The sequence below is a fragment of the Festucalex cinctus genome, chromosome 2, assembly GCF_051991245.1.
Source record: "Festucalex cinctus isolate MCC-2025b chromosome 2, RoL_Fcin_1.0, whole genome shotgun sequence".
NCBI lineage: Eukaryota > Metazoa > Chordata > Actinopteri > Syngnathiformes > Syngnathidae > Festucalex > Festucalex cinctus.
This window is the reverse complement of record NC_135412.1, coordinates 34,850,863-34,876,868: the sequence shown is the minus strand read 5'-3', so window position 1 is coordinate 34,876,868 and position 26,006 is coordinate 34,850,863. Positions and strand designations below refer to the sequence as shown.

Genomic DNA, 26,006 nt, shown 5'->3' with positions numbered 1-26,006 from the left:
CTCTTATGCATTTTTCGTAGCTAAACTAACTATTTACTGCCGATCAAGCCATACATGTAAAATTAAAGGAGCCTTCCTTTAATTGAGCCAATGCACTTATTTTACATTAGAAAAGGCTCACGATCACAAAAAAATGCACTTTATAGGGTGAAATAAAAACGATTACATTCCTATTTAATCGGTTATTTTGCCGTGATTGCCGCTCTAATTGATCAATCGCCTGAGCCATATATTCTTGGCCTGTCGTGAACAGCTATTTTATCGTGATTACAGTAGGTTGGCCCTGACTAGGTTATTTTATTAGCGTGATGTTTAGGCCGTTGGGGTTGGGAATGGCCGTGAATATTTTGCCACCCACTTGTTTCTCTTTTGACGAAGTTTTCATTATGTTTTGCTTGCAAATATAAACTACTATATCTGCATTACCTGCCTAACCCTGATCATAAGCCTCAGAGTAACTGTTCATTTGTTCCATCCATTTTCTAAACCACTTATAACTTAAGGCCGCACAATTCATTAAATGTAATTAACACGTGAAGAAAAACGGCTGGTTTAAAACTCCCGACTGCAAGAAATTGAAAAGTTTTTTTTTTAAATGTGCAAAGTATCATTTGAACCTGTGACCTAGCGCCTTTTGAGACAATAGCGCTATACCCAGTATACCATGAGCTGATACATTCACCAGCACAGAATTTGTACTTCTAGTGGAAGAGCTTTTAATTATTTTTCCTGTCAATATACTTTGCCAACATAAATAATATATGTACAGTTTAGAGAGAGAGATTGGATATGCATATGCATTATTGTAGTTTTGTAGCAAATACTGTAATCATTTTTGGAGCAAGTTTGGGAATCACTGATTTTCAGCTACTTGAGTTGGTACGCAAATCTGCTGCGCCAATGTGTTTTGATACATTATCAGAAAGTGGCAGTTTTCGTAAATTGATTGGGCTGATACTAGTGTTTTTGTTCAGGGTGCTTTGGCGCAGGATGACAGACTGCCACCAAATGCTGGCATTTTAGTCCAATTATTATTATAAAATTTGGGTTAATAAATGTTTCATCTACTTCTACTTGGCCTGTGGGATCAGTAAATTTGCCGTTTTGTTTTTTAAAATTACAATTCTTGAATATTTTTTTATTTCTAAGAAATTTCTGCTCCATACTAAAGCCCATTTGTTAGTAATGACTCAGTGTAATAAATATTTACCTCACAAGTCGAGTTAAAGTGTTTACTTATGCCTCTAAAATTTCAGGTTAGGGCCCACTGTACTACTACTCCTAGTTTAAAAAAAAAGAAAAGAAAAAAAGGCAGTTGTAGTCTGGAGCACGAGTCTTTGTATGGTACAGAAAGAGCACAAAATATGCAAATAAACAATTGTTAGTTCGATTGCACAAAAAAATGTGTGTAAGGTGAGTTTGCAAATGGTGAATTAAAAATGTTATGTACAGCTTATAGAAACAGAAGTCATTTATAGTAAAACAACATACACAACGAAACATTCATATCACATTAAGTCACATCTGTATGCACAGGTACAATTATTCCAATTGTAATAATAGCAAAATAACCTGATTTTGTACTGGGGTATTGGCGCGTGACAGTAGGGCTGGGCAATTAATTGAAATTTAATCATTTTGACTTCTCACGATCCCAAAAACCATTACAATCAAAGAAAAACGACATGTTTGCAAGTTTCTGATCGCTTCAAAATGGTATGCTTTTCTACTAGGGGTGTGCTCAAAAAATCGATACGGCAATATATCGTTGCGGGCCTCATCACAATACACGTATCGATACGCAGGCGTCAGAATCGATATTGCTCGTTAACTTTAAATCGGAAGTTCACGTTTGCCTTTGCGGCTTGCATTGTACCTAAAAAATAAAAACCAGCAGCGTCTTTGAAGTTAATTGCCTTCAATTAATGCAAAAATAGCTCACCGGTGATTGGACACTGTGTCTTGCGAAGAAAAATGAAAGCAGAGGAAGAATGTCAACATTTATTTATTAATAAACTTAACATGGCACGTGTCTCAGTGTACCAATTTTCCTATATTTTGTTTAAAAATAAAATAAAATGTGTCTTATTTGGGATACATATGTATCGCGATACTTATCGTATCGTGGCCCCTGTATCGTGATACGTATCGTATCGTGAGGTTGGCGGCAATACCCAGCCCTATTTTCTACCATAGACAACTCTCTGGTCTTCATGTTGGGTTAATAGCAAATGTACCGTATTTTCCGCACTATAAGGCGTACCTAAGATCCTTAAATTTTTTCAAAAGCTGACCATGCGCCTTATAATCCAGTGTGCCTTATATATGGACCAATATTGAGCCGCAACAGGTCTCGCTATCAAGACGCTATCGTGACCCTGCACGATCGGTGACGCGCATGCGCAGAAGATCCCGACATCTTGGATCACTAGCTAATAAATACTAATACTTTATCTCAGAGAAAATAATAAAATAGCTGTTTATTCATTTTCAGGGTGAATGGAGTTGTCAGAAAGCTGGTTTTTAATCTATTACTAAAGTTTGACTGACCTATCTGACTATTTTGTTTCATTCCCTTTAGCGCAGCACCAACTAATGGATGCATAACGTAACCCCAGCCTCTACTGTAGCGCCTTATATATGGAAAAAGTTTTAAAATATGTCATTCATTGAAGGTGTGCCTTATCATGCGGTGCATCTTATAGTGCGGAAAATACGGGTAGTTTTCAAAGGTGAAACCCAAAGCCAAAAACAAACACAATCTACTGTTTAAGCAGTCAATCCAAAAGGCAGCGCCTGAACAACTGGAAACATATCGTCTGCATGGAGCACGGCCTCTTCTCGTTTGGATGGTACTGTGTTCAAAATTAAGCAATTATATTCAAGCTCATGTTAAATAACATTTTCCCACCCCTAGTAGATAATACACGCCGTCACCTTTAATTAATTAACACTGTCATGGATTTTGAACCATTTAATTATTTTGTATGTTTCTCAACCCAATGCCTTAGGTTCCTCCCCCCTGTTTAACCTTCCCGATTCTGTTCTGAGAGAAGTCAGACCAGTATCATCGCCAAGATAGCTGGGCCAGGCAGGAAGCGGCACACCTCAGATCCAGACCCCAGCAGCGGTAGTGAATCCGGCGACGGGCGGGCCCTTAGCCCCAAGTGTCTGAAGATGTCCAGCGGCAGTGGCAATGGGGCCGCGGGCCGACGCGGCGGGGCTGCGAATCAGCAGAGGGGAGGAAGTGACCATGGGTCTGAGCTGTCCTCCAGTGCCAGTAAGAAGAAGCAGAAGGACAGAGCTAACCAGGAGTCCAGAGAGGCCAAGAGAGCTGCTGCTGCGGCTGCAGGAGTCGATGGAGTCCTTGCAGAGGTCAAAAAAGGTAAGTATTATGGATAGGTCAAGCCAAGGGGTGGTCCTCCTTGCTATCCCTAATCAAACAGATTCAAACAGCAGGCTTTTTACTTGAAGTCACTGCAAAAAGGGAGAAAACAAGATAATGATGTGCTGGTGTGGTTTGCTTTGCTTCAAGATGTTAAAGGGATAGTTCGGATTTTTTTACATGAATCTCTTTCATCCTCACCTGCAGTGTGTGCGATCATCACTGACTTACTCCTGACAGTGTTCTGTGACACGATTTCTGGTCCGGTGTTGGACGAGAGGAAAATAGTCAAAAAAAAAAAAAAAAGCCAGACTCCATTACCACCGGGTACTATTTTTCTGTTCATTCGTATCAGTGCACGGCACCCCGCATACAGCTGATAGATGCGCACTGATCTAAAAGTTGTTCGTCTTTTTGAAGGCGGGAGGCTTGCAGATCAGCTGTCTGCAGCGCGTCTATCAGCTGTCTACAGAGCGACGGACGTGCAGTGATATGAACGAACAGAAAAATAGTGCCCGGCGGTAATGGGAGTCTGACCTTTTTTTTCAGGAGGGAGGTTTGTGATGCAAATGTATCACTCTTTTGAACACAAATTGTTTTTAGAAGAAACGCTTTATTTCGGTGGCCCCAGCCAACTTGCCGGACTATTTTCCTCTCGTCCAATACCGGACCAGAAATCGTGTCACAGAACGCTGTCAGGGGTAAGTCAGTGATGATCGCACACACTGGAGGTGAGGATAAAATAGAGATTCATGTCAAAAAATCCGAACTATCCCTTTAAATGTCAATGATTGGGTAGTTTTAACCAAAGTAAGTGGCTCTTGTGAATGAATATTAATAGCTAGTGCTACACATTAAATGTATGTATTGCTAAGGATTTAGCCCCTTTCAATGAAATAAGATTGGAGAAATAGTTGTAAAGTGACATGAATACCGGTATAAATATTAAGAGAAATTGAAATATTACATGGGTCTTTCTTTTAATGAAGATGTATTTCTTGTGATGTGTTATGATTGCGTGGCAGCGTGCAAATATGCAGCTCTTCTAATAACTAATTTACTTTGCATTTACCTGTACTTGACGTGTTTTTGTAGAACAGGTGTGTCACAGCTTGCTTAGGTGACATTCAGAGCGAGCTCATGAAGTCATGAAGGTGTTTTTTTTTAATTTAAAAAAAAATTTTTTTTTTTTATTTTTTTTATTTTTTTAAGAAATTGCATCTATAAAGTAAAGGCATATTGTTGATATAGTATGGTCAAATGTATTAGAGATAGGGGCCGCATTAGACTGTTTCCATAAAACATTAATTGTTCAAACTATGTTGTTGGGAAGATTATTTAAGATTGTAGACCAAATACACGGGATTGTTTGACCTATTCCACCATGTTTCTCCATTTATTGTATTTGTTGTGTGTATGCTTGCTTTATTGTAGTGGATGAAATTCGATGTGGCATTGGGCGTTGCAACCACCCAGAAAGGATAGAGTGTTGTTCCTGACATTTAGCCGGAGAGAGAGAGGGAGGTGAATGCAAGGAAAGGCTCTTTAGTTGTGTTGTCGACTAAATAGGAAGAGGAGCACGCTTGAAACTAAGAATTGCAGATGATATTCAGCCCAAATGACTTCCACAGCTTTGTTACATAGAAAACGGTATTTAACTTTTTTTTTTTTTTTTTTTTTTTAAATCCTCAATTCTGAAGTTTTCATTGGATAAGATATTTAATGATGTCTTTTTTGAAATATGTGCATGGTTTATGTCTGTTTAGTGGGCATAAGCTTGCATGGCACAAGTTAATGGATCATGTTTCTTACTGTCATTGCTGTGTTCACCACACTGTTGTCAGTGTGTCGAGACTACAGCTTGTGCATGTGAGTGTGGTGGCAGGGCCTGAATGAGTGTGAGCAGGTGCACCGCATGACTCTTGAGTCTCTGACTGTAGAATAGTTTATTTGTATCCAGGTTGATTCTGCTGGTCTCGTCCGACCAGTTGTGTGTGCAGAGCTTAATGGAATGTGCGATTCACGAAGCAAATTGAATGAATTAGTGTTATGTTTTGATAGGTGACTGGAAACACCTGGGAAATGTGTTTTGAATGTATTCATTATACACAAGCTGGAGAAACAGATTGTATTGTCTTCTTAAACTGTGGACAATGTGCCAAGCAGACGATACCACTTTTTGAGTACTCATACGTACTAGTAACCAACACCAGGCTCTAGTACTTTTAATGTATACAATTTCTTTCTATTAACCAATGACAGATAATTTAAAAGGAAAGACCTATGTTGCATAGTATACCATTTCCCTTAAAATTGCGTGGCTTTAATTAAAGGTAGTTTTCTATTATTTCTTTTCCATGTATTCATAAAACATATTTTATATAGAAGACACAATAAAACGAATCTAAATGAATACATGAATGCAGCACAATTATGAAGTGGATAAGAAAAGTGCAAAGAATTAAGCTGAACACAACAGCGTGTCAAATAACATTTGAAATATCTACCATTTAACTAGAGTTTTCGCACCATAAGTTTGTCATCTTGTTCTGAAACAATGTTTAATTCAACTGTGGTGTCTCACCCTCAACACCATTATCAACGTAATTCTCAACTCAAGTTTATTTATATAGTGCTTTCAAACAGCCTGAACTGTCACAAAGCGCTTTACAGAACACAAAAAAACATGACATAAAACTAGGGCTGTCAAAGTTAAAGTGTTAATAGATTAATTAATCACATAAAAATGTCGCATTAATCACATATTAACGCAGATTAATCGCACTATTTTTTTGGACCGCACTTGAGCCTTGAACGTAACCGCGGATGGTTCCATTGAAGGCTGCGCAGGTCAGTGATTAGGTCAATGCACGGCATTTCCTACGCCTGTTGTTCCCAAATGAGCGGAGTGATCCAGTTGGTGTGCTCGGTGGTAAATTTCACTTTAAAAAGCACCTCGACGGGACTTTAGATAAAACAAAAGTAATTTGCGTTTAATTAATAATTGCTGAATTGTACCCAATTGTTACGATGCTGTTACGTTTTGAGCAATACACACATGCATGCAATTGCGTACATGCATTTCATCATTCAGACATTCAGATAATAAAATGCGTTAATGTCAAAATATTACGGTATTTTGTATTTATTTTATATTACGCAAATACGCGAGTAATTTAGCTGATTAATTGTGTTTAATCAAAATTTAAAAGTGTGATTAATCAGATTAAAAATTGTAATCGTTTGACAGCACTACATAAAACATTAACACCAATACAATACAATCACAACAAATCAACATTCTTCCATCCCTACATACGCTTTGATGTTTGAAGCAGTTTCTAGATGAAAGAGGACAGAATCTCCTTTCAGCAGTTGATCAGAGACGTGATCTCAGCATGCATGACGTCACACAAGTTCACAAGTTAGACAGAAAAATAATAACGAAGATATGAACAAATTTGGCGAAGATTAGGGGTGGGACAAAAACCGATTCGACCGAACCATCGGTTGTCAAGGGGAGCTAAACGGCCGTATCGGTAGCAGACTTGTCAACCGATACAAAATCCGCCGGGAATCCTTAGATACATTGCTTGTAAAGCTGTGGACCGGATATCGCGTTGCTGTGAATCGGTTGCGAGTGAGGCTTTATGGTTTTCATAACAATAGCAAGAGTTCTGCACCGTGCTCTACTTGTTTTGTTTACATTTCAGTAGCATCACTATTCAAGCTACTTCCGTGTTTACAGAGAGCTAGCAAAGTAGCGCTCAGAGACGCTTCATTCCCCGGATGTTGTAAACATAATGCAAAGACGTTACGCACCTTTTTTTGGGGGGGGGGCGCCTACCGTCAACGCCGTGCTCGCGACACGGCACGCGCGCAGTCGCGCACAACGAGTGACAACAGGCAAATGGAGACAGTTAGCAGAAGCCGGTGCCGTACATCTCGGTATTTCCGATGGCTATCGAGTCCTCTCGGTGCACTTGTATGTCCCGGGCCGGCGTTGGTACTGCGCGCGAGCCAAAAAGAATAACTCCCGTGACGATCCAATGCATGGATTCAAACGACACAGGTATGTCCCACAGCCAACACACCAGCTAAGCTAAAAGCACACTGCAAGTATCTCATTTCTCAGTTTGTGGCTCCCTGTCAATGTACACAACTAGCATGAGCAGCAGGGAACTGAGACGTGCCCGCAATTGCGTCATCAAACTCAAAATGAACGACAGCCCCAAAAAACAGAACAAACAGTAGTGATTCCGTGGTCATCATCGTGTCTCAGATTAAAAAAAAATAAAAAAATGTCATACAAAATGAATGTGATGGCAAAGAAAAACAAAAATTGTTAAAAACAAATATTGTTGATAAAAAGGTTAGGGCACTTTTGGAAATATTTTTGGATATATTAAGTTGTTATTAAGTGTTTGATAGATTTATTGTTCCATAAGGTGGCTTCATATTTCTTTTGACTGGACGGTAGGTTTATTTCATGTCTTAAATTTAGGTTTCTGAAATACTTCACAATGTGGACATATTCTGTTTAATTGTGTTGATGTCTTTATAAAGGTTAAATATTTATATTTCAAATTGAATTGTCAGCCTTTTGTTTTCCTGATCCTGATTTTGAATAAAAAAAACAAAAAACAATTATAACTGTCAATAACAACTAATAAATATTTAAACTGATAAATTTTTCAATCATATCGCCCAGCCTTTTGTTCCGGTCCATTTAAATAATTGATTCAATATATAAAAATATAGAAGACATTGTTGTTGTTCTTTTTTAACACACATTTGTAGATACTGTACAAATTTGTGGTGTTTTAAGATTGTTTACAAGCAACAAATGTCACTATAAGTTTTGAATATTGAAATTAATCGTATCGAATCGAAAATTGTATCGTTCCCAAACTTAATCGAACCGTTCTGTTCTGAAAGATAATCGTTTTTCAGTCGAATCGCAACTTGTGTATCGAGATACATATCGAATCGGCTTCATGTCAGAGTTTCCCACCCCTAGCGAAGATATGAACAAATTTGGCATCATGTACTTTTATTTATTTAGTTTGACCTTTAGTTAATTAACCAAGTTAAAATGTTTGAGAACTAATTCTTATTTACAAACATGACCTGGAGCACTGTCTGCTGATGTGTAAATAAAGTGAATATATAAAGAAATACAAGATTGATAGTTAAGAACATTACATCAATAAAACCCGAATGTCCAGCGATCAAAGGTTTTCTTTCACTTACGGTGATCAGAGCACAATGACGCGATATGCAATGCTAATGAACCCATGCTCTTTCAAGTCCGTGATTGGCAATCTTTGAGTCATAACTTGCGCAACTGATTTTTAGTTTACTTTTTTGTCAATGCAAAAATGTGTCCTACCAATATAGAAACCGCATCCTTGATTTTTTTTTTTTTTTTTTTGTATCTAGCAAGACGGAATGTGGCAGCAACACCTTGGGTGTGTCATCTAACTATTGTTCACATCTATTTTAATGCCTCTGCAGAATGCATTTTATGGCACAATGCATTTAAATGAAGAAGTCAGTCACAAGAATGTTAATTCTAATGTATGCGTGTTTGTGTTTTCTAGTATAGTAGTTGTATGTGTCATATTTAACTGTCAGATTTGTTTTTTGTACACCTGTTTTTGTATAATGACAATAAAGGCTATCTACTTTGTTTGACTTATGTTGTACCATTTTTTTAATTTTTTATATATTTATTTAGTCATTTATTTATTTATTTATTTTTTGTGTATACCATGCTGCCATGGGGCGGTGTGGGTCAGTCGTATAGTGGTTGTTTCCCAATCCAGAGATCGTGGGTTCAATCCCATGCCATTGTGTCCATATCAAAGTATCCTTGAGGAAGATACTGAGCCCCCAGTTGCTAGGGGAATGAGTAGTCGAATGTTAAGGGCTTTGAGGGCCTTGTAAAGGGAAAAAGCGCTATATAAATGAAAGTGCCATTTACCATAATAAAGGGATAGGTCCCGACATGGCAGAAACCAGCAGAGGGTGCAAATAAGTCACGTCCAACTCGTCTGCAGCCTAAATGCGTAGAGAACTAGCCTTTTAATGGCCATGACAAGTTGACATTGTGTTTTTGTATCAGTTGGCCTAAGCCTTATGGTGGAACCATACTGGTTGGTTGTCTGTATCCTCTTTCTTACTGGGCCTCTAAGCTGACCTTTTCTTTACTGTGTGTCAGGTAACCATGCGGTTAGTGCTGTGCATTATGGAGTATGGACAAAATTTTACAACCCATTGAAGGAATTTGATATTCAGATAACGACATATGTCTGTATATTATTTATTCTTAGTTACTTAGAAGTACTAACTAGCAATTTTCTCTTACCTTGTCAGCTTGTCTCCATTTATTTGAAAAAACACATTTTGTATAGAAAACACAAAAATGAAATGCAACATTTATGTGTCCGTGTTTGTGTGTGCTGCCAGATGTCTTTGTGGATTGGAAACAAAATGCTAATGAAGTGATCATCAAGTTGCGTTGTGGCGAAAGTGTGCAGAAGATCGAGGATGTCAACACAACCTTCACTGACACACACTGCCATGTGCACTTCTCAGGTAAAGTCATTTTTGGCCCACATGGACAATATTTGAGATTGAAAGAAAAAACAAAAGAGAAAAATAATTGCAACAGTTATTGCATTATTCCTTAATTACTGAACAGTGGTGGTGGTGTTTTTTTGTATGGTTGTTGAGAATATGGTCATGTTTCAGTCTGCATCTATATCCTGATCTGTCCATTATATCAATTTCTAGACATAAAGTATTACTCCAAAAAAATGCAAGTCCATTCAATTTCAATGTTGACCATCTTTGTGTTTTCTTTTTTCAGATGATCGTGAGTGGACCTGCCAGTTGCAGGAGGAAATAGAGGCCTCTTGCAGTAGAGTGCAGTACAAAGAGAAGGGAGGATTTCTGTTGCTCATCCTGCAGAAGAAGATCCCTTTTCACATTTGGCCTTCACTCAAAGTGAGTCGTCAATAAATTTTAACTTTTAAGTTCATGATCATGTTCATTTCTTTAATTTTGTTCCCATCCCTTGCTACAATCATGTTGAATTATGACAACTTTTATATTTGTGTTGAAGTCCAACAAGAAGGAAAAAGAGGTGGGACCCATAGAGACAAAAAATGTCAACATGCCAGAAACAAGGTCTGCAGCCTCAGAGTCATCAGAGAATCTGAAGTTGTCCTCCCCGCTGGCACAGCAACAGTCTCAGGCTCCCTCCTCCCCCTCACGCAATGCATCAAGATGCAGCGGCAGCAAAGCTGAACGCGCTGTCAAGCGCCATCTGAAACACAAACAACTGTCTGACAAAACCTCCATGGACTCCGTGGCTGCTTCACCTAAGCCCGTCCCTGTTAAGAAAATCAACCAGCAGCCCCAAGAGCCCAGTGCGAAGCGCACCATTGCACATCCTCCCAGGAACACAAAGGAAGACCAGTCTACTACTGATAGAGACATGGACTCAGCCCAGACTAGAACGTCACACACATACCTGCCTGCTGTAGCCCTTCCTCAAACGTCACACAAAGATGGAGACAAGAGTATAGAAAGATTAGTTAGTGAACATGAACGTGGGAGTGCTGTTACTAACACTATTCAGGTTAGTACAAATGCTTGTTGATAACTTTTATCACTCATGAAAACATGTATTGGCTGGTAACAAGTTCAGAGTGTACCCCACCTACTGCCCGAAGGCAGCTGGGATAGGCTCCAGCACCCCCACAACCCTAGTGAGGAAAAGCGGTTAAACCTGTGTTTTACTCATCGGGCATGGGGGATATGTTTTCTGATTGTGTGCATAAACAATTAGTGGTCAGCTAAAATCACACTGTTCTTCACAAGTTGTTGCTCAGTGCATTATTTATTACATTATTTATTAACAAGAATGGTAGTTGTGATGTTTTCATTCCATTCTATCTGCAAAGCTGGCAGTTTGTGTAGCTTAAGTTGCAATGGGGAGCTATCAAATACTGTATTGGCAAAACATATATGTGTTAGAGATAGACCGATATGCTTTTTTCAGGGCCGATTCCGATTATCGGTAGTCAAGGAGGCAGATAACCGATATTTGAAGCCGATATTCATTTGCAGTAAAAGTTAAAATGTTGGCACCAAATTTTTGAATAATGCAAACCCTAACCGTTCTTTACAATGGATTCTCACACTACACTTTTCATTTTACATCCTTCTATCTGCAATAAGACGTTGGTGGCGGGGGGAGTTAAATGTGGGGGCCAATGTGACATTACCTTTTATAGCATTTGGGATACTTGTAGTTTTATTCTATAAATGTTATATTTTTATATTTTGAAGTAATAGGAGGAACCCTGTCATTCAAAATGTGCATCAGCTGTGGCATTACTTATTACTACAGCAAAAATAAATAAAAAAATTCCATGAGAAAAACTATTCATCCCTGAACACCATACAGTTCTTGTAGACCTTATTATGATTATTGTTATTGTTACCATAAAGACAGTTTTGATAAGCTGAGGATCTTAAATCGAGAACAGCAATATATGCTACTCCTCTCTACAAGAGAACTGTCAAAAGACACTTCATCATGTAGTTTACTGCCACTTAGGATGCCCCAATCAACGCAGAAAAAGGGTTGAGTAAAATAACTTGGTTATAATAATAGTAAGAATAACTTGGTTAAACAGACATTGTTGCGGTGGACCGCTGCCAGTTTCTGCTGTTTAATGTGTTTTACACTTATAGACACGTGTGTGTATATGGGCACACTATTCTCTCACTACTGTACTGTACTGTATCACTTAATGGCACAGATGTACTTGTCTAAATAATAACTGGGCTGCAACATTGCTAATTCACATTAACAAGCACTGTCTTAGCTGTCCACATGAATAGTTACTAACACACGAGAAAGTTATACAACACACCAAACATGAGCTCATTATTCAAAGTATGATGCACGTAACGAAATTACATCACTGAACATTAATTGCAGCCGTGTACGGCCGTAGATGTTACATATTAGTGGCATTCATTGAGAGGATAATGTCCCAAATGACGGCAGACATGACATGAAAAGAGAGACAAAACGAGCAAATAAGCACACTATACTTTAGTGCACTTCTCTACTAATGCCAAACATACGGAAGAGAACACGTTTGTGTAGTTAAACGGTGTTTGAGACACTTAATTTGTTACGGAGCGGACTTTAATGAGGTGCACAACGAGCTGTCAATCAAATCGACGTCGAAGCTTAAGGCACACAATGGCAAACCAGTGCGACAAATAAACACAATATAAAGTAACTAAACGCTATTTAGTGTCACTGTGGCATCTCACTGCATAATAACCGCTATGCAACAAGTAGTGGACGTGACCCAGAATGCAATGTGTGCGTCACGAGAGGTAAATATAATGACGTTACTCTACTCTTAACATGGAACTAGACAATATAATAATGACAACTGTTAATATTTGGAACCTTTCCAACAAACATTATTTACTTAATTAAGTGAAAATGTGTGTGATTCCCTCCCCGAGTAGTTCAAGTAGCGAATTAGCTACTGGGTGTTAGCCTCCATGCTAAGCTGAACACACCACTGTTAGCTAGCGGGGATTCAATGCAAGGCAATGCAGCTCCATTCATATAGTGCATTTAATACACAACATAATTCAATGTGTTTAGCTTATCATGGTGAAACGATCGGCGGAGTCTCTTCTCTTTTAACTTACCTTCGAAGCATGTGTCTGTCGCGTTGTGTCCGTGGGTGCGTGTGTGACCGGCTACTGTGATACAGGCATACACTACTGATTGGTTCTGGCTCTTGCACGGCTAACCAATCAAATGCTGCTATGGGCGTTACATTGCTGGAGTTGGGCTCCATAACAGACAGAGACGCTCTGGGCTGCATTCGAAGCGAAAAGACGGAGTTTTAAATGGATCGCTCATATCGGCCGTCAGATTAATAAAACAGACCGATACCGATATGTACCAATATGTCAAATATCGGCCCCGATTATCGGCCCGACCGATTATCGGTCTATCTCTAATATTATGTGTACTACAGTACATAGAACACATATGAGAGCTGCCTTTTCATGTAGAGAATAATGGAGAGTTCTTTTAAATGTTTTGTTTTAAAATCTCACCCCATCTTACATCTCTGAGCTTTACATGCAGGGTGCTTCAGGTAAGCTGACCAGCCGAAGCTCAGAATAGAGGACAATTTTATTTATTTATTTTTGACGGCCCTAAGCTATGGACTGACCTCTGTGCACATCAAACGAGGCCCCTCTCACATTCTGTATAAAAAAAAAACCAAACGTTTTAACTGCACAGGGAGTCCTTGAGTTATGACGTACGGCGTTTTCGACTTTACAGTGCCTCGTCTGTAGCACCTTTTTCGTTAATTTCCGACAGTAATCACCGCATTTAAAGTTATTTAAAGTTTTGTTGTTGTTACATCGAGCAATGGGCGTCCATTGAGCAGGTCGGCTCACCGTTAGGTATGTCACATTTCTGTGTTTAAGTTTCCATTAGCTCCGCTTTGCCATTTGTCAGCAATGAATGTATGTGCGGAAACACGAAATACTGGTTCTGGCATCTTCCAGGTGGCGCAAGTATGTTTTTGTTTTTTTAATTACTGTACAAAGTATTTTGATGTAAATATAAACTTTTAACAGTGAAGGATTTCACTATTAAGTCGAAACTCGGGTTATGGTCTATTTGTTTTTGTTTTGTATTTGTTTGTCCCCCCCCCCCCCCCCCCCCCCCCCCAACTGCTTCTAACTAAAGTTCACTTATGTTGATCATATGCAAGCTGTTTCTCATTTTTGTTCTTCCTGTTTAGGATGCAGATAAACCGTATGACACACAGCACAGAGGCTCTGAAAGTGGAGACACTGAAAACCAACCAGCAGTTCCTGCAAGCACAAGTGGCTCGCTGAAACCTTTGGGCTTCAACAACCATGTTGACTCGGCCTCTTTAGAAAGGAGCACTGACATAACTGATGCCGAGCCAGAGAAAACGGCTCAGCATCATGAAACGGTGCAGAATACTCCAAATTGCCAGCTCCTCGGTTCAAGAGTGGCCGCATCGGTGCCCTCTCGAGATGCGTCTGCCGAGCGAGAAGCATCAGCAGGTCTGACCCAGATTCAAGCTAGCTGTGATGGAGAGGAGAAGCGTGACCAGTCCAAGGAGGAGCCACCCGTCATACATCAACAGGAAGGTATGTCTTGGCAATATAAAGTCCCACTGTTTTTTTTTTTTTTTGTGTCTTCTAAATCAATGTAATGATACATATTACTCTCCCGTAGCGCCAGAGCCGATGGTCAACCTGAAGTCCGTGAAGAATGACTCGTATGAGAAAGGCACAGACTTGATGGTAGTGAACGTCTACATGAAGGGCATCTGCAGGAACACATCCAGGGTCATATTCAGGGAGCAGGATTTCACTCTCATCTTCCAGACAAGGTACTGCATAAAAACCTTTCAATAAAGTTCTGCCCTTCTAATTTTCGCAAAATTTAAAATCCATTTTCTAGGCAATGACAAAGATCTTTCTGTGTCACCATCTTCCTTTTGACAGCGATGCTAACTTTCTGCGGCTTCACCCGGACTGTGGACCAAACACAGTCTTCAAGTGGCAAGTAAAACTCAGGTAACCTCTTGAAATGGCCGAAGCAGACATGAGTGTTCAACTGTTTTGTGCGTGCGTGCGTGTATATTTTTGCTGTGTCTTAAAATAACACGAGTATTGCTTGCTGTGGGGAAATATTGTTCTGAAAAGCATCCTTTGCATTCAAGGAATTGATCTCCTAAAAATAGGTGCAAAAACAAACCCCAAATTCTTAACAAAAATTTGAAAAACTGGGGTGGGAGGGAATATATTTTCCTTTCATCATTTTCACTCAATCATCACCAAAGGTAGTATATAGTCTGTCTGAAAAACATGACTGCCAAAGACCATTGTCTTTACATTTAAAATAAATTTGCTTTAAGTTTGACCACTTTTTTATTCCTTACAAAACATTTTGAGAGACTTTATCAAACACATCTTGACATATCCACTAAAGCAGTGGTGTCAAAGTCCGGTCCTCGAGGGCCTGAGTCCTGCGTGTTTTAGAGGTTTCATATTTAATATGATCAGCAAGCTCTGCAGTAGCCTGATAATTATCTAGATCATTGAATCGGGTGTGTTGGAGTAGAGAAACCTCAAAAACATGCAGGACTCAGGCCCTCGAAGGACTGGATCTTGACACACGTGCACTAAATAACACTTAACACAGATTAACACTCATCAGGCATCACAAATCACCAACCAATGTATCTCAATAGCAGCTTGAATGTTTAACAATTCTGGCAATCATTGAGTTTTTTTTAAAATTAGATACATGTATGTAGACGTAACCTAAAAATGGGTTTTAACAAGTTTAAATGTGTTTCAAACAAACACACACACACATATATGTTTATATGAAAAAAGCCTCACGGGAATGGCAACTGTTGGACCCTTCTTTGTCGGTCAATCTGTCCTGTCCGTCTGCCTACCGCAGGAACCTGATACAGCCTGAACAGTGCTCCTACTCCTTCACTGTATCGCGAGTAGATATTACCCTGAAGAAGAGACACAGCCAACGCTGGGAGGGTCTCGAGGCCCCTGCCACACAAGGTCTGATGCCGAGCTTCTACTTGACAGCGTGAAGATGTGATCTGTTTCATCATATGTGGTTAAATGTTGTCTTAACGAAAACATGGGCAAGATAGGTAGGTGTAATATATATGTATAATGCTATGCTATGGTAGCCTCATGTAGTTCCAGTATCCCATGGTTCAACTTGATAGAGGACAATGAGGGTTTATTTACAGGTAAATAATTTCTTTCTTTCCTAATGACTCCATTGGATAACTTTTGGGAGATTGCTTGTGAAAACTAACAGGTTAATGTTGAGCTAGTTGCACTGAACATGCTGGAAATAACTAAAACGAAGCTGTTTATAATGTAACAGCTACAGAAAAAAAGTTTTCACACCATTTTAGATTTAACATGAACCTGTTTTCAAATGACTTAATGGTAGTATTTCAAATAGTCTCTCATTAGTCAGCTTCATTATTGCTTTTTATATGTTGTTAACATCGCCTCCTCTAACCACAAGGTCTATTCTCCTCTGTTTAAGGTGCAGTGGGTGGTGCCAAAGTGGCTGTGCCATCGAGCCCCGCTTGCACAGAAAAGAGCCAGCCAGGCAGCAGCCAGCACAGCCTGCCAACCAAGGAGGAGCCACCCAGGGTCGGTGAAGAGAAACCAAAGGCCCCTAAAGCCCCACCCAGAGTGGAGGATAGTGGTCTGGAAACTGTGGCTCCTCGTACAGTCTCTGACCATGTTGCCATCAGCAAGCCAGAGCCCACTGTTATGACAGTAAGTTGGAAAATGCAGTTTGTTTGTTTTTGTCAGGATGTTTTTCAAGCTTGTTAAAGTGGTCAACTTTTTTTCTAATTGAGTTTTGTTTACGTCTCATCTCAGCCTAAACCAACTTGCATGGTGCAGCCCATGACCCATGCGCCCCCTGCTAGCACTGAGCACCATGAGGAAGAGGAGGAGAAGAAGGTTTGCCTGCCTGGTTTCACAGGTTTGGTCAACCTCGGAAACACCTGCTTCATGAATAGTGTCATTCAATCCCTGTCCAACACCAGAGAACTCAGAGATTACTTTCATGGTAAATAAGATTTGAACCACACCTGTGATCTTTCTTGATGGGTACAGAACACCAACACAAAACACATTGAGAAAGTCCTTTGTCACAATGCAGTGTCACTTCTCAATCACACATTCATCCCAAGAACATTAGTTGAAATTTTGCTATAATTTTGTTGTTTATCCCAAGCCCGATTGTCATATTTTTTATGCCTTTTAGATCGAGCTTTTGAGTCAGAAATCAACTGCAATAATCCGCTGGGAACAGGAGGCCGGCTAGCCATTGGCTTTGCAGTGCTGCTCAGGGCCCTTTGGAAAGGAACTCACCATGCCTTCCAGCCCTCAAAACTCAAGGTATGTGCGCCATTTACGTGTTGTAAAAAGTGCTTCTTCAAAATCATCCTTGTGCTCCTCCCACTTTCATCATGGTTTGAATTTAACTTCACTTTGCAGGCAATTGTGGCCAGTAAAGCCAATCAATTTACAGGCTACGCCCAGCATGATGCCCAGGAGTTTATGGCCTTTTTGCTTGACGGTCTCCATGAGGACCTAAATCGCATTCAGAATAAACCATACACAGAGACGGTGGACTCTGATGGTCGCTTGGACGAGGTTGGTGTTTGGCAAAAAGATTTGGCGTGTCCTCTGGTCGTGAATGATGAGTTGTGTTACCGCTTTAGCCAACATAGATATGGGAATGATGATTTAATTGACAATCATGTTTTCATGTTGTCTGCTGCGACACTGTGCTGATTTTGCTGAAACTTAGTTTGATATTGTTTGTCACAGGTGGTGGCAGAGGAGGCATGGCAGAGGCACAAGATGAGAAATGACTCATTCATAGTAGACCTCTTCCAAGGCCAGTTCAAATCCAAGCTTGTCTGTCCGACATGCTCCAAGGTAATGTATGTCACTTTTCACATCTGGATTGAAGATAGCAGTCACTCCTCAGTAACCATCATCTTGTCTTCTCTCGCTCTCGCTCTCGCTCTCGCTCTCGCTCTCGCTCTCGCTCTCTCTCTCCCCCCCCTCCCTCGCTCTCTCTCCCCCCTCTCCCTCTCTCCCCCTCTCCAGGTGTCTATAACATTTGACCCCTTCCTCTACTTGCCCGTCCCATTGCCACAGAAACAAAAGGTGCTCTCAGTTTTCTACTTTGCCAAGGAACCACATAAAAAACCCATTAAGGTGAGAGTAGAAAATAATTGCCTGTTAGAAGGTCAAGATGTCTCACATTGAATATTTTTCCAAATGCATGTGCCAGTTTTTGGTGAGTGTGAGCAAGGAGAACTCCAGTACTGCAGAAGTCCTTGAGTCCATCTCCAGGAGTGTTAGGGTCAAGCCTGAGAACCTCAGACTCGCAGAGGTTAAATCCCTTCACTATTCCATCTTTCATACTGCATTGTAAGTTTCTTGTAAGGTAGTTTACTGAGCTTGTTTCCTTTGACACAGGTGGGGAAGAACTGCTTCCAGCGAATGTTTTTGCCCTCTCATTCCCTGGACACTGTGTCGTCCTCAGACATGTTGTTCTGCTTCGAGGTGCTTTCTAAAGATCTGGCCAAGGAGAGAGTGGTGTTGCTCCGAGTGCAGCAGGTACCAAAATCTGTTTTAAGAAAGCATTTCTGGAGTATGTGTTTTGCGGCGTCAAATGATAATATAATTTGCTTATTTTTCCCTACAGAGACTACAGGTTCCCAATATCCCCATCTCCAAGTGTGCCTCCTGCCTGAAGCCTCCAGTTTCTGACGAAGACAAACTGAAACGTTGTACTCGCTGTTACAGCGTTGGCTACTGCAATCAGTGAGCCGCTTTCACATAAGCTGACACATCATGTGTTAAACTCCCATATTGTATTGCAGTTGCTAAATTTCATTGTTGTCCTTTTTTTTTTTTTTTTTTTTTTTTTAACCTAACAGAATATGTCAAAAGACCCATTGGCCCAATCACAAAGGTCAGTGTCGACCCAACACTGAAAACGTGGGTCTGCCATTCCTGGTTAGTGTACCCGAATCGCGACTCTCCTATAGCCGCCTGACTCAGCTCCTGCATGGCTACTCCAGGTACAAAGTCAGACTTTTCTCATCTCGTCATGCAAAATGCACCCATTTGTGCACATTGATCATTAAGACAAGTACTTGACATATATCTGAACCAAAAGATGGGTTGCATTTCATTTGGGAGAATTCCATCCATTCATCTATCCGTCCTACTGGCATGAAAAGACCATTAAAGACGTTACGTATTTCTCGCACTGATATTTCCCGACTAAAAAGCGCACCTGATTAAAAGCCGCATCAGCTAAATTTTGCCATAAAAACAAGTAAGTACGCAAATTTTTATTGTCCAATTTACTTTATTAGCTGGGGGTCTCCTTATTGTTATTATTATTATCATTATTATTATTATTATTATCATTATATTTTACACAATATGTAAACACTTTTTCCAAAACGCAGCTACTTACACAGTAGCCTCCCATAAACTTTCTCAGTCTCTCTTGTTGCACGAGGCAAATTCGGCGGTGACGAGCTTGTGTAGTCTTCATTATGCAACAGTGCAGCCTTTGAAAAACCGTTTGTGAACCTGTGATGTTGCTGCATTTGCCGTCTTTTCGGGGGTAACGTCTGTTACCAGCGATGGTGTGAGTTTGGTAGCCAAACAAACAAAAGAGAGAAGGCGGTTAAACTGTAGAAGTGCTTTATGGCACTTGTTCCCTGCGCTCATTAAACTGAACTCAAGATGCTTCTCCTTGCTCTCAATTGCTCCTCTGCAGCCACACACCACTTCGCACATAGACTTCCAAACTTCTAACTCAGGCAGCCTGTCTCTCCCCCATACTCCAACCGTAGATGGCTGATATGAAGATTCAGTATGACAGCGGACTTGGATAGGTTCATTTTCCCACAGTGATGTGTTCGATACATTGGTCATATGTGACAATACTATTATTATTTGTTGGTGGCTTGAAGCCCATCAGTAAAAAAACAAACTGTGTCACATTTATAGCACAAGGTTCAAAATGCTTCACATTTAAAGTTTTAGGGTTCAAAGTGTAGGGGCAAAAGTAGCGGCTTAAAATGCTGTATTTTTTCGACCATATTGATTTTTGTGTGTGCAGAACACAGGTGGCAGTTGTATTTTTAGAACATGCAACCTTTTGTGTCTTTACAATTTCTAAATCATGAGTACAAATATATCTTGATCAGACAATTTATTTTGAAAGGATTGATAAAAAGGAAACTCCAACTTCCAGTCTTGATCAAGCAATTACAGTTTAATTTCTGCTCTTGGAATTGGAACACCACTGGAATTTGCAAGACAGAGTCAAGATGTTCAGTCTAGTATGAGCTTTTAATGTACTTATTAGTTAGCCAATTGTTCATATTTATGTCCTAATGTTTGTGTGCTGTATTAAAATGTCATTCCTAATCTCCTTGTGCAGGTTTTCAGTCAATGTGTTCCAGCCTCCTTTCCAGTCTGGGAGGACATCCCCTGAAATATCTCCAGTACTGCCGACGCCACCAGCAGGTTCTCTAGCGGGTCCAAGCTCAGGAGATGAGGCCATGGGTGGAAGCAGTACTGTTGAATTAATTAACTGTGGACCCGAGAGTGGCACTTCGATACCTGACCCCCCAAAACTACACACCTTAACCTCACCCCTCGACTCCGGTGATGCTGTTCCCCTTACTTCCCCCCAAACATCTCTCCCCACCACACAGACTTCAGACTCCGGGTTCTCGGAGTCCATTTCCTCGACTTCCTGCTGCTCTTTGGACACTCATGTTGAAAAAGAAACATCTTGTGAGAAGGCAGTACGACCAGAAGGTGATGGCATTTTATTTTTATTTTTGGTATATACATGTTTAGTTTGTTGTCTAATGTTCTTATTTAATTTTGCTGTTTTCTAGCCGCAATAGCTGGGTATCAGCAACCTAATGATCCATCTTCAGGGCATGCTGGTCAGTTCCACATCATTCTGCTAGATTCTAACAACAAAGAGCAGAGACTAGATGAGAAAGGTAAGAACCATACTGTAGGTTGGCTTCTTTCAATAACTTTTTATTGACCTTACAACAGGAACCACTTGTGTGATAGGCAACCCATAACTTCTTCTATTCCAGCAAATGAATCTTTTTTTCTTTTTTTTTCTTTTTTTTCTTCTTTTTTTTCTCTTTTTTTTTTTATGATTGAACAATGCACATGTCAAGTCTAGATTTTAATTGTAATTGCCTTATTTAGAAGAGATTCTGGTCGACCTTCCTGATGATGCAACTGTGGAGCTGGTGTGGAAAAACAACGAGCGTCTAAAGGAGTATGTCCTGGTGAGCTCAAAGGAGCTGGAGTATGAGGAGGATCCCAGTTCTTTGAGTGAGACAGCCAGGGCAGGGCACTTCACCCTGGAGCAGTGCCTCAACCTCTTCACCAAGCCAGAGGTGTTGGCACCAGAAGAGGCATGGTAAGGCTCTTTGTTGCTATTATGAAGCTATTGTGTCTATTGTCGCATATCACTTTGGCAACGTTCAGACTACACATCTTAATGCTCATTTCCGATGTTTTTGTTTTGTTTTGTTTTTTTGTTTGTTTGTTTGTTGTTTTTTTTTCTGGTGAAATCATATTTTATTTTATTTATTTTATTATTTTTTTTTGAGTAAGCATTCACATTACCTATCAATTGCGACCACAGTCTCTTTGCTTTGTAAACGTTATGCGCCCACAAAGTGACCCGCACATCCGCAGAAGAAGATACAATGTCACACACAGCGTTGTGTTTGAGGAAGTAAATAGGTATTTTATGATCCAGCATGTCAGGACCAAGTCCGTCGTCGGGGCTCATATTTTTACTGTCTCATAACTACAGAGAAGTGATGCAGGAGGAGGTAGAAATAATATTTTGGGAAAATGGGGCAAGTCTGTTCGAGGTCCTCATTTCACGGAGACGAGATGAGCCCCGACTCCTTACATGCGGAGAAGTGTCTGCTCTGTAGAAAGAAAGAAAAAGAAGGAACAAAAAATGTGCGTGTTGCATTGTTTCTATTATTTGCATGCTCAAAGTGAAGGAGACATTTGAGGGGGTGCGTTTGCATTGTAGTTCAATGTAGTTCGAGCGGGCGAGAGCGAAGGTACGCGGGCGGTGCAAATGAGATGTTTGGTGAGATGTGACGCGCCGTCGCTTGTTTTGCCGCGAGATACGACAACAGGAGGGGGAGGAATTATCGTTGTTGTTGCTGTCTGCGGACATCCCGAGCTCAACATGTCAAGCTAACACTACGGGGACAAAAACAAACAGGCAGGGTGGTGAACGACAAACTTGGCAGACCTAGGTTGGTATGTATTCACTTTTTTGTTTTTGTTACATTTGTTGAACTGTGTAACAAAACAACAGAAGACATCACTATTGATATTAGCCAAAGCATCATTAGCACAGTGGTGGCCAGTTAATTGCAATGCTGAAACTTTTTTTCTGAGAGGACTTTTCCCATAATGTGAGTAGGCTGCGATAGGTGAAGCAAAGCAAAGCCCCTATCTCCGGTATGTGCGAATGTCAATGAAGCGACCGCGTCCAGAGGTGTGAACACACTGTACAGCTCTGACAATAAAACCGCTAGCGGTTATAGCTAATCAAAACATTTGTTTTTTTCATTTCCTTTATTTAACCAGGCAAGAAACTCATTAAGACTAACAATCGCTAATGCAAGAGTGATCTGATCATGGGCTTACAGAGCCCCTTCGCTATTTGTGTAAATGTAGCATTGTTCATTAGGTGGCTCGGTACTCTGTCCACTACCGGGTACCGTACATTTCAAGTTTACGTTCCCGACTTTCCGCCAAGATATTGCAGTTAGCTTGTTTGAACGGGGAGTGTGGACAATTATTTTTAGCTAGTCAGAACGGAAAGTGTGGACAGTCAATTTGTAAGAAAATGGGTAAATGCCAGTTCAACAAGAACTGGCTCGAAATTCACGACTTTTCCAGCTGGTTGGATCGGATGAGGTAGCCGGCGATAAGCACTCGGCTCGTTGCAAAGTTTACAAAAAATATATAAAGTTGGGGCTCTTCTCCGGGTACTCCATTCTCCTCCCACATTCCAAAGACATACACTGTAGGTTAATTGGGCACTCCGAATTGTCCCTAGGTGTGCTTGTGAGTGTGGATGGTTGTTTGTCTCTGTGTGCCCTGCGATTGGCTGGCAACTAGTCCAGGGTGTACACTGCCTACTGCCCAGAGCCAGCTGAGATAGGCGCCAGCTCCCCCCGCGACCCTTGTGAGGAATAAGTGGTCAAGAAAATGGATGGACGGATGGATATAAAGTTGGGGACTTTTGGTGCGAAGACCCTCGAGTCACATGCCAAAGCCGGAAAGCACCAGCTTGCTATGACAAGCGTGGTAGGTCATCAGCCGATAACAAGCTTTTTGTCCCCCTCCCAGCCTCTTCCACCTACAGCAGTTCAGGCTTCTAGTCGTCAGGTGAATTTCGGGTCGACGGCAACTTCCAAAGCGGACATGGTTTTGAGAATCAAATATGTAACCCCCCCCTTTTTTTTTTTTCTCCGGTCGTGAAGTTGGTCTAAAATTTTTCTCATAATGGTCTAAAAAGGCCTAAAATTTCACTGAGTGATTCCTGCAAGAACCCTGTAATATCACCACAAATGTCAACTTTATGCTTTTGTTTCAAGTGGGATTAAATGAAAGTCTCAACTGTCACTCGAAACAACTTTGCCGATTCAGGGTCATCTCCCAAGTAATGCCCCCGGCCGCGCATGTTGGACTTTTGATGACGTAGAGGTTCAATATATGCGATCTGGTCATTCAGATTGCGGTCGCATTGCAAAAATCCGGATACGTATCCGATCTAGGACCACGTATGAAAGCGACCCAAGTTGAATTTGAAAAAATCGGATTTGAGACGTTCACACTAACATAAAAAAATACAGATACAGGTCGCATTTGGGGGAGAAAAAAAAAAAATCTGATCTGGGTCGCATTTGCCTGCAGTGTGAACGTAGCCTTTTATTGGAGCTGGATTTTATGTTTTGGGAAAATTTGAAGGGAAAAAAAAAAAAAAGGTATGCCCCAAGAAGTGGTTGGTTCTCTTGACCAAGGTCAATTTGTTGCTCTTAAAAGCTATCCTACATTTTTATTTTTTATTTTTCCCTTAACGATGCTGATTGTAAGCTGTATATTTCCTCCAAAGGTACTGTCCAAAGTGCCAGCAACACCGTGAGGCCTCCAAACAACTGCTTTTGTGGCGTCTTCCCAACATTTTGATCATCCAACTGAAACGCTTCAGTTTCAGGAGTTTCATCTGGAGGGACAAGATTAACGACATGGTTGACTTTCCTGTCAGGTGAATGCCTGTTGAATAATTTTTGTCTGCCTTTTTTTTTTCTTTGTTTTTTTTGCATGTAATACCTGTGTGTAGTTCATTCAATTCTAAAACCTTTTGCCTTGTAGGAATCTGGATCTGAGTAAGTTCTGTATTGGTCAGAAGGACGAGGTGCAGCACCCACCTATCTATGATTTGTATGCGGTCATCAACCATTATGGCGGGATGATCGGCGGCCACTACACTGCCTACGCTCGCCTGCCAAGTGACAAAAACAGCCAGCGGAGTGATGTTGGTGAGTTCATTTATTGTTATGTAAATATTAACTCAGTGCTCTTTTGTTCTTTGTTTCTAACCTAACGTCTGTCTTCACACAGGCTGGCGTCTGTTTGATGACAGTACTGTAACAATGGTGGAGGAGAGCCAGGTGGTGACGCGATATGCCTATGTCCTTTTCTACCGCCGCCGAAATTCCCCAGTAGAGAGGCCGCCGCGTTTCCTCAGGCCTGTTGGAACAGACTCCCCACCTGCAATGGGAGCTACTGCCAGTCAGGTGAGGGCACTGCAACAAGCTTTTCGTTATAATATCACAAGACATACTCGACATGCTTTTAAATTGTGATTGAGCTCTTCATTTAAATCAAAAACGGGAAAGGCATGTCAATCTATTTTCTGTTATACTATATAATCTGTGTAAAAGACTTTGATGGGTTGCACTGCAGTTAATCCGACATCCTGCACAACAGAGCCACTTGTATACATTCTAGCTGACCTACAGTTGGAATTTTATCAGATTTTTTTTTTAACAGTCTTTTTAAAACAACACTAGTGCAACTGTCAAGGAGAATTTACTTAATATGGTTTTGGAGCCTCTTTGTGCGGTATCATCTTTTCTTAATGGTCCATCTGTGGGGTTTTCGGTGTGGTTATCATATGACAATCGTGTATGCTGAATGCATCTTGGCAATGTTGCTTTCAACATGTTCACATTTTTTTTTCACTTTGTTAACCTGCTGTTTTTATACAAATTGTCATCCTGTGATGCAGACAGTAACATACATTGCTGTTCCAAGTGTCAAGATGAAAACATCTTTTGTATAGTGTGAGCCATTCTCAGTCTTGAACTGACCTGATATACTTCACCAGCAACTGAAACTTACAGTTATAATGAGTTGAGAGGGTATAAACTAGGTCAGGGGTCACTAACCTCCTTCTTCGGTACTGATAAATGCAAAGTGCTACCAGTTTGATACACGCTTATACAATTCTCAAATTACTTTTAATTGATTTCTCAAATAATGATTTAACAAGGTCAGAAAGAGATGAATATCAGTATGCAACAGTATATTTCTATAAAGCTCTACAAGTGTTTACATTTTCAAATGAACATTTTTACAACTTTTCTAACTTGTCATATCACTGGTGAGCTGTCTTTAAGAACAGGCCCGCGGGCTACTCATGTGATGCTTGGGGCTACCTAGTACTGACAGTCACCAGACCACGTTGGTGAACTTTGAACTTGATAATTTCTCTGGCCATATTTATTATGATCACTAAAGTTTTGTTCAAATGTGGAATTAGACC

General features: G+C 40.5%; 1 protein-coding gene across 6 annotated transcripts in view; it reads left to right on the top strand.

The window, feature by feature from the left end:
• The window catches only part of usp19 (ubiquitin specific peptidase 19), a 33,331-nt gene that overhangs the window by 3,107 nt on the left and 4,218 nt on the right, over positions 1–26,006 (top strand). For 3 of the 6 annotated variants that reach the window (XM_077514804.1, XM_077514801.1, XM_077514800.1), the window contains 24 exons: positions 3,012–3,385; positions 9,857–9,985; positions 10,260–10,396; positions 10,515–11,033; positions 14,260–14,638; positions 14,727–14,883; positions 14,999–15,070; positions 15,966–16,081; positions 16,587–16,825; positions 16,931–17,123; positions 17,322–17,455; positions 17,555–17,713; positions 17,891–18,001; positions 18,176–18,286; positions 18,363–18,464; positions 18,551–18,691; positions 18,780–18,898; positions 19,015–19,158; positions 20,541–20,923; positions 21,007–21,117; positions 21,338–21,554; positions 24,291–24,443; positions 24,551–24,717; positions 24,800–24,975. In XM_077514804.1, the coding sequence (XP_077370930.1) occupies positions 3,178–3,385; positions 9,857–9,985; positions 10,260–10,396; positions 10,515–11,033; positions 14,260–14,638; positions 14,727–14,883; positions 14,999–15,070; positions 15,966–16,081; positions 16,587–16,825; positions 16,931–17,123; positions 17,322–17,455; positions 17,555–17,713; positions 17,891–18,001; positions 18,176–18,286; positions 18,363–18,464; positions 18,551–18,691; positions 18,780–18,898; positions 19,015–19,158; positions 20,541–20,923; positions 21,007–21,117; positions 21,338–21,554; positions 24,291–24,443; positions 24,551–24,717; positions 24,800–24,975 (4,377 nt within the window). In that variant the 5' untranslated portion in view covers positions 3,012–3,177. The remainder of the gene's footprint in view (positions 1–3,011; positions 3,386–9,856; positions 9,986–10,259; positions 10,397–10,514; positions 11,034–14,259; positions 14,639–14,726; positions 14,884–14,998; positions 15,071–15,965; positions 16,082–16,586; positions 16,826–16,930; positions 17,124–17,321; positions 17,456–17,554; positions 17,714–17,890; positions 18,002–18,175; positions 18,287–18,362; positions 18,465–18,550; positions 18,692–18,779; positions 18,899–19,014; positions 19,159–20,540; positions 20,924–21,006; positions 21,118–21,337; positions 21,555–24,290; positions 24,444–24,550; positions 24,718–24,799; positions 24,976–26,006) is intronic. The other 3 variants (XM_077514805.1, XM_077514803.1, XM_077514802.1) reach the window with 2 other exon arrangements.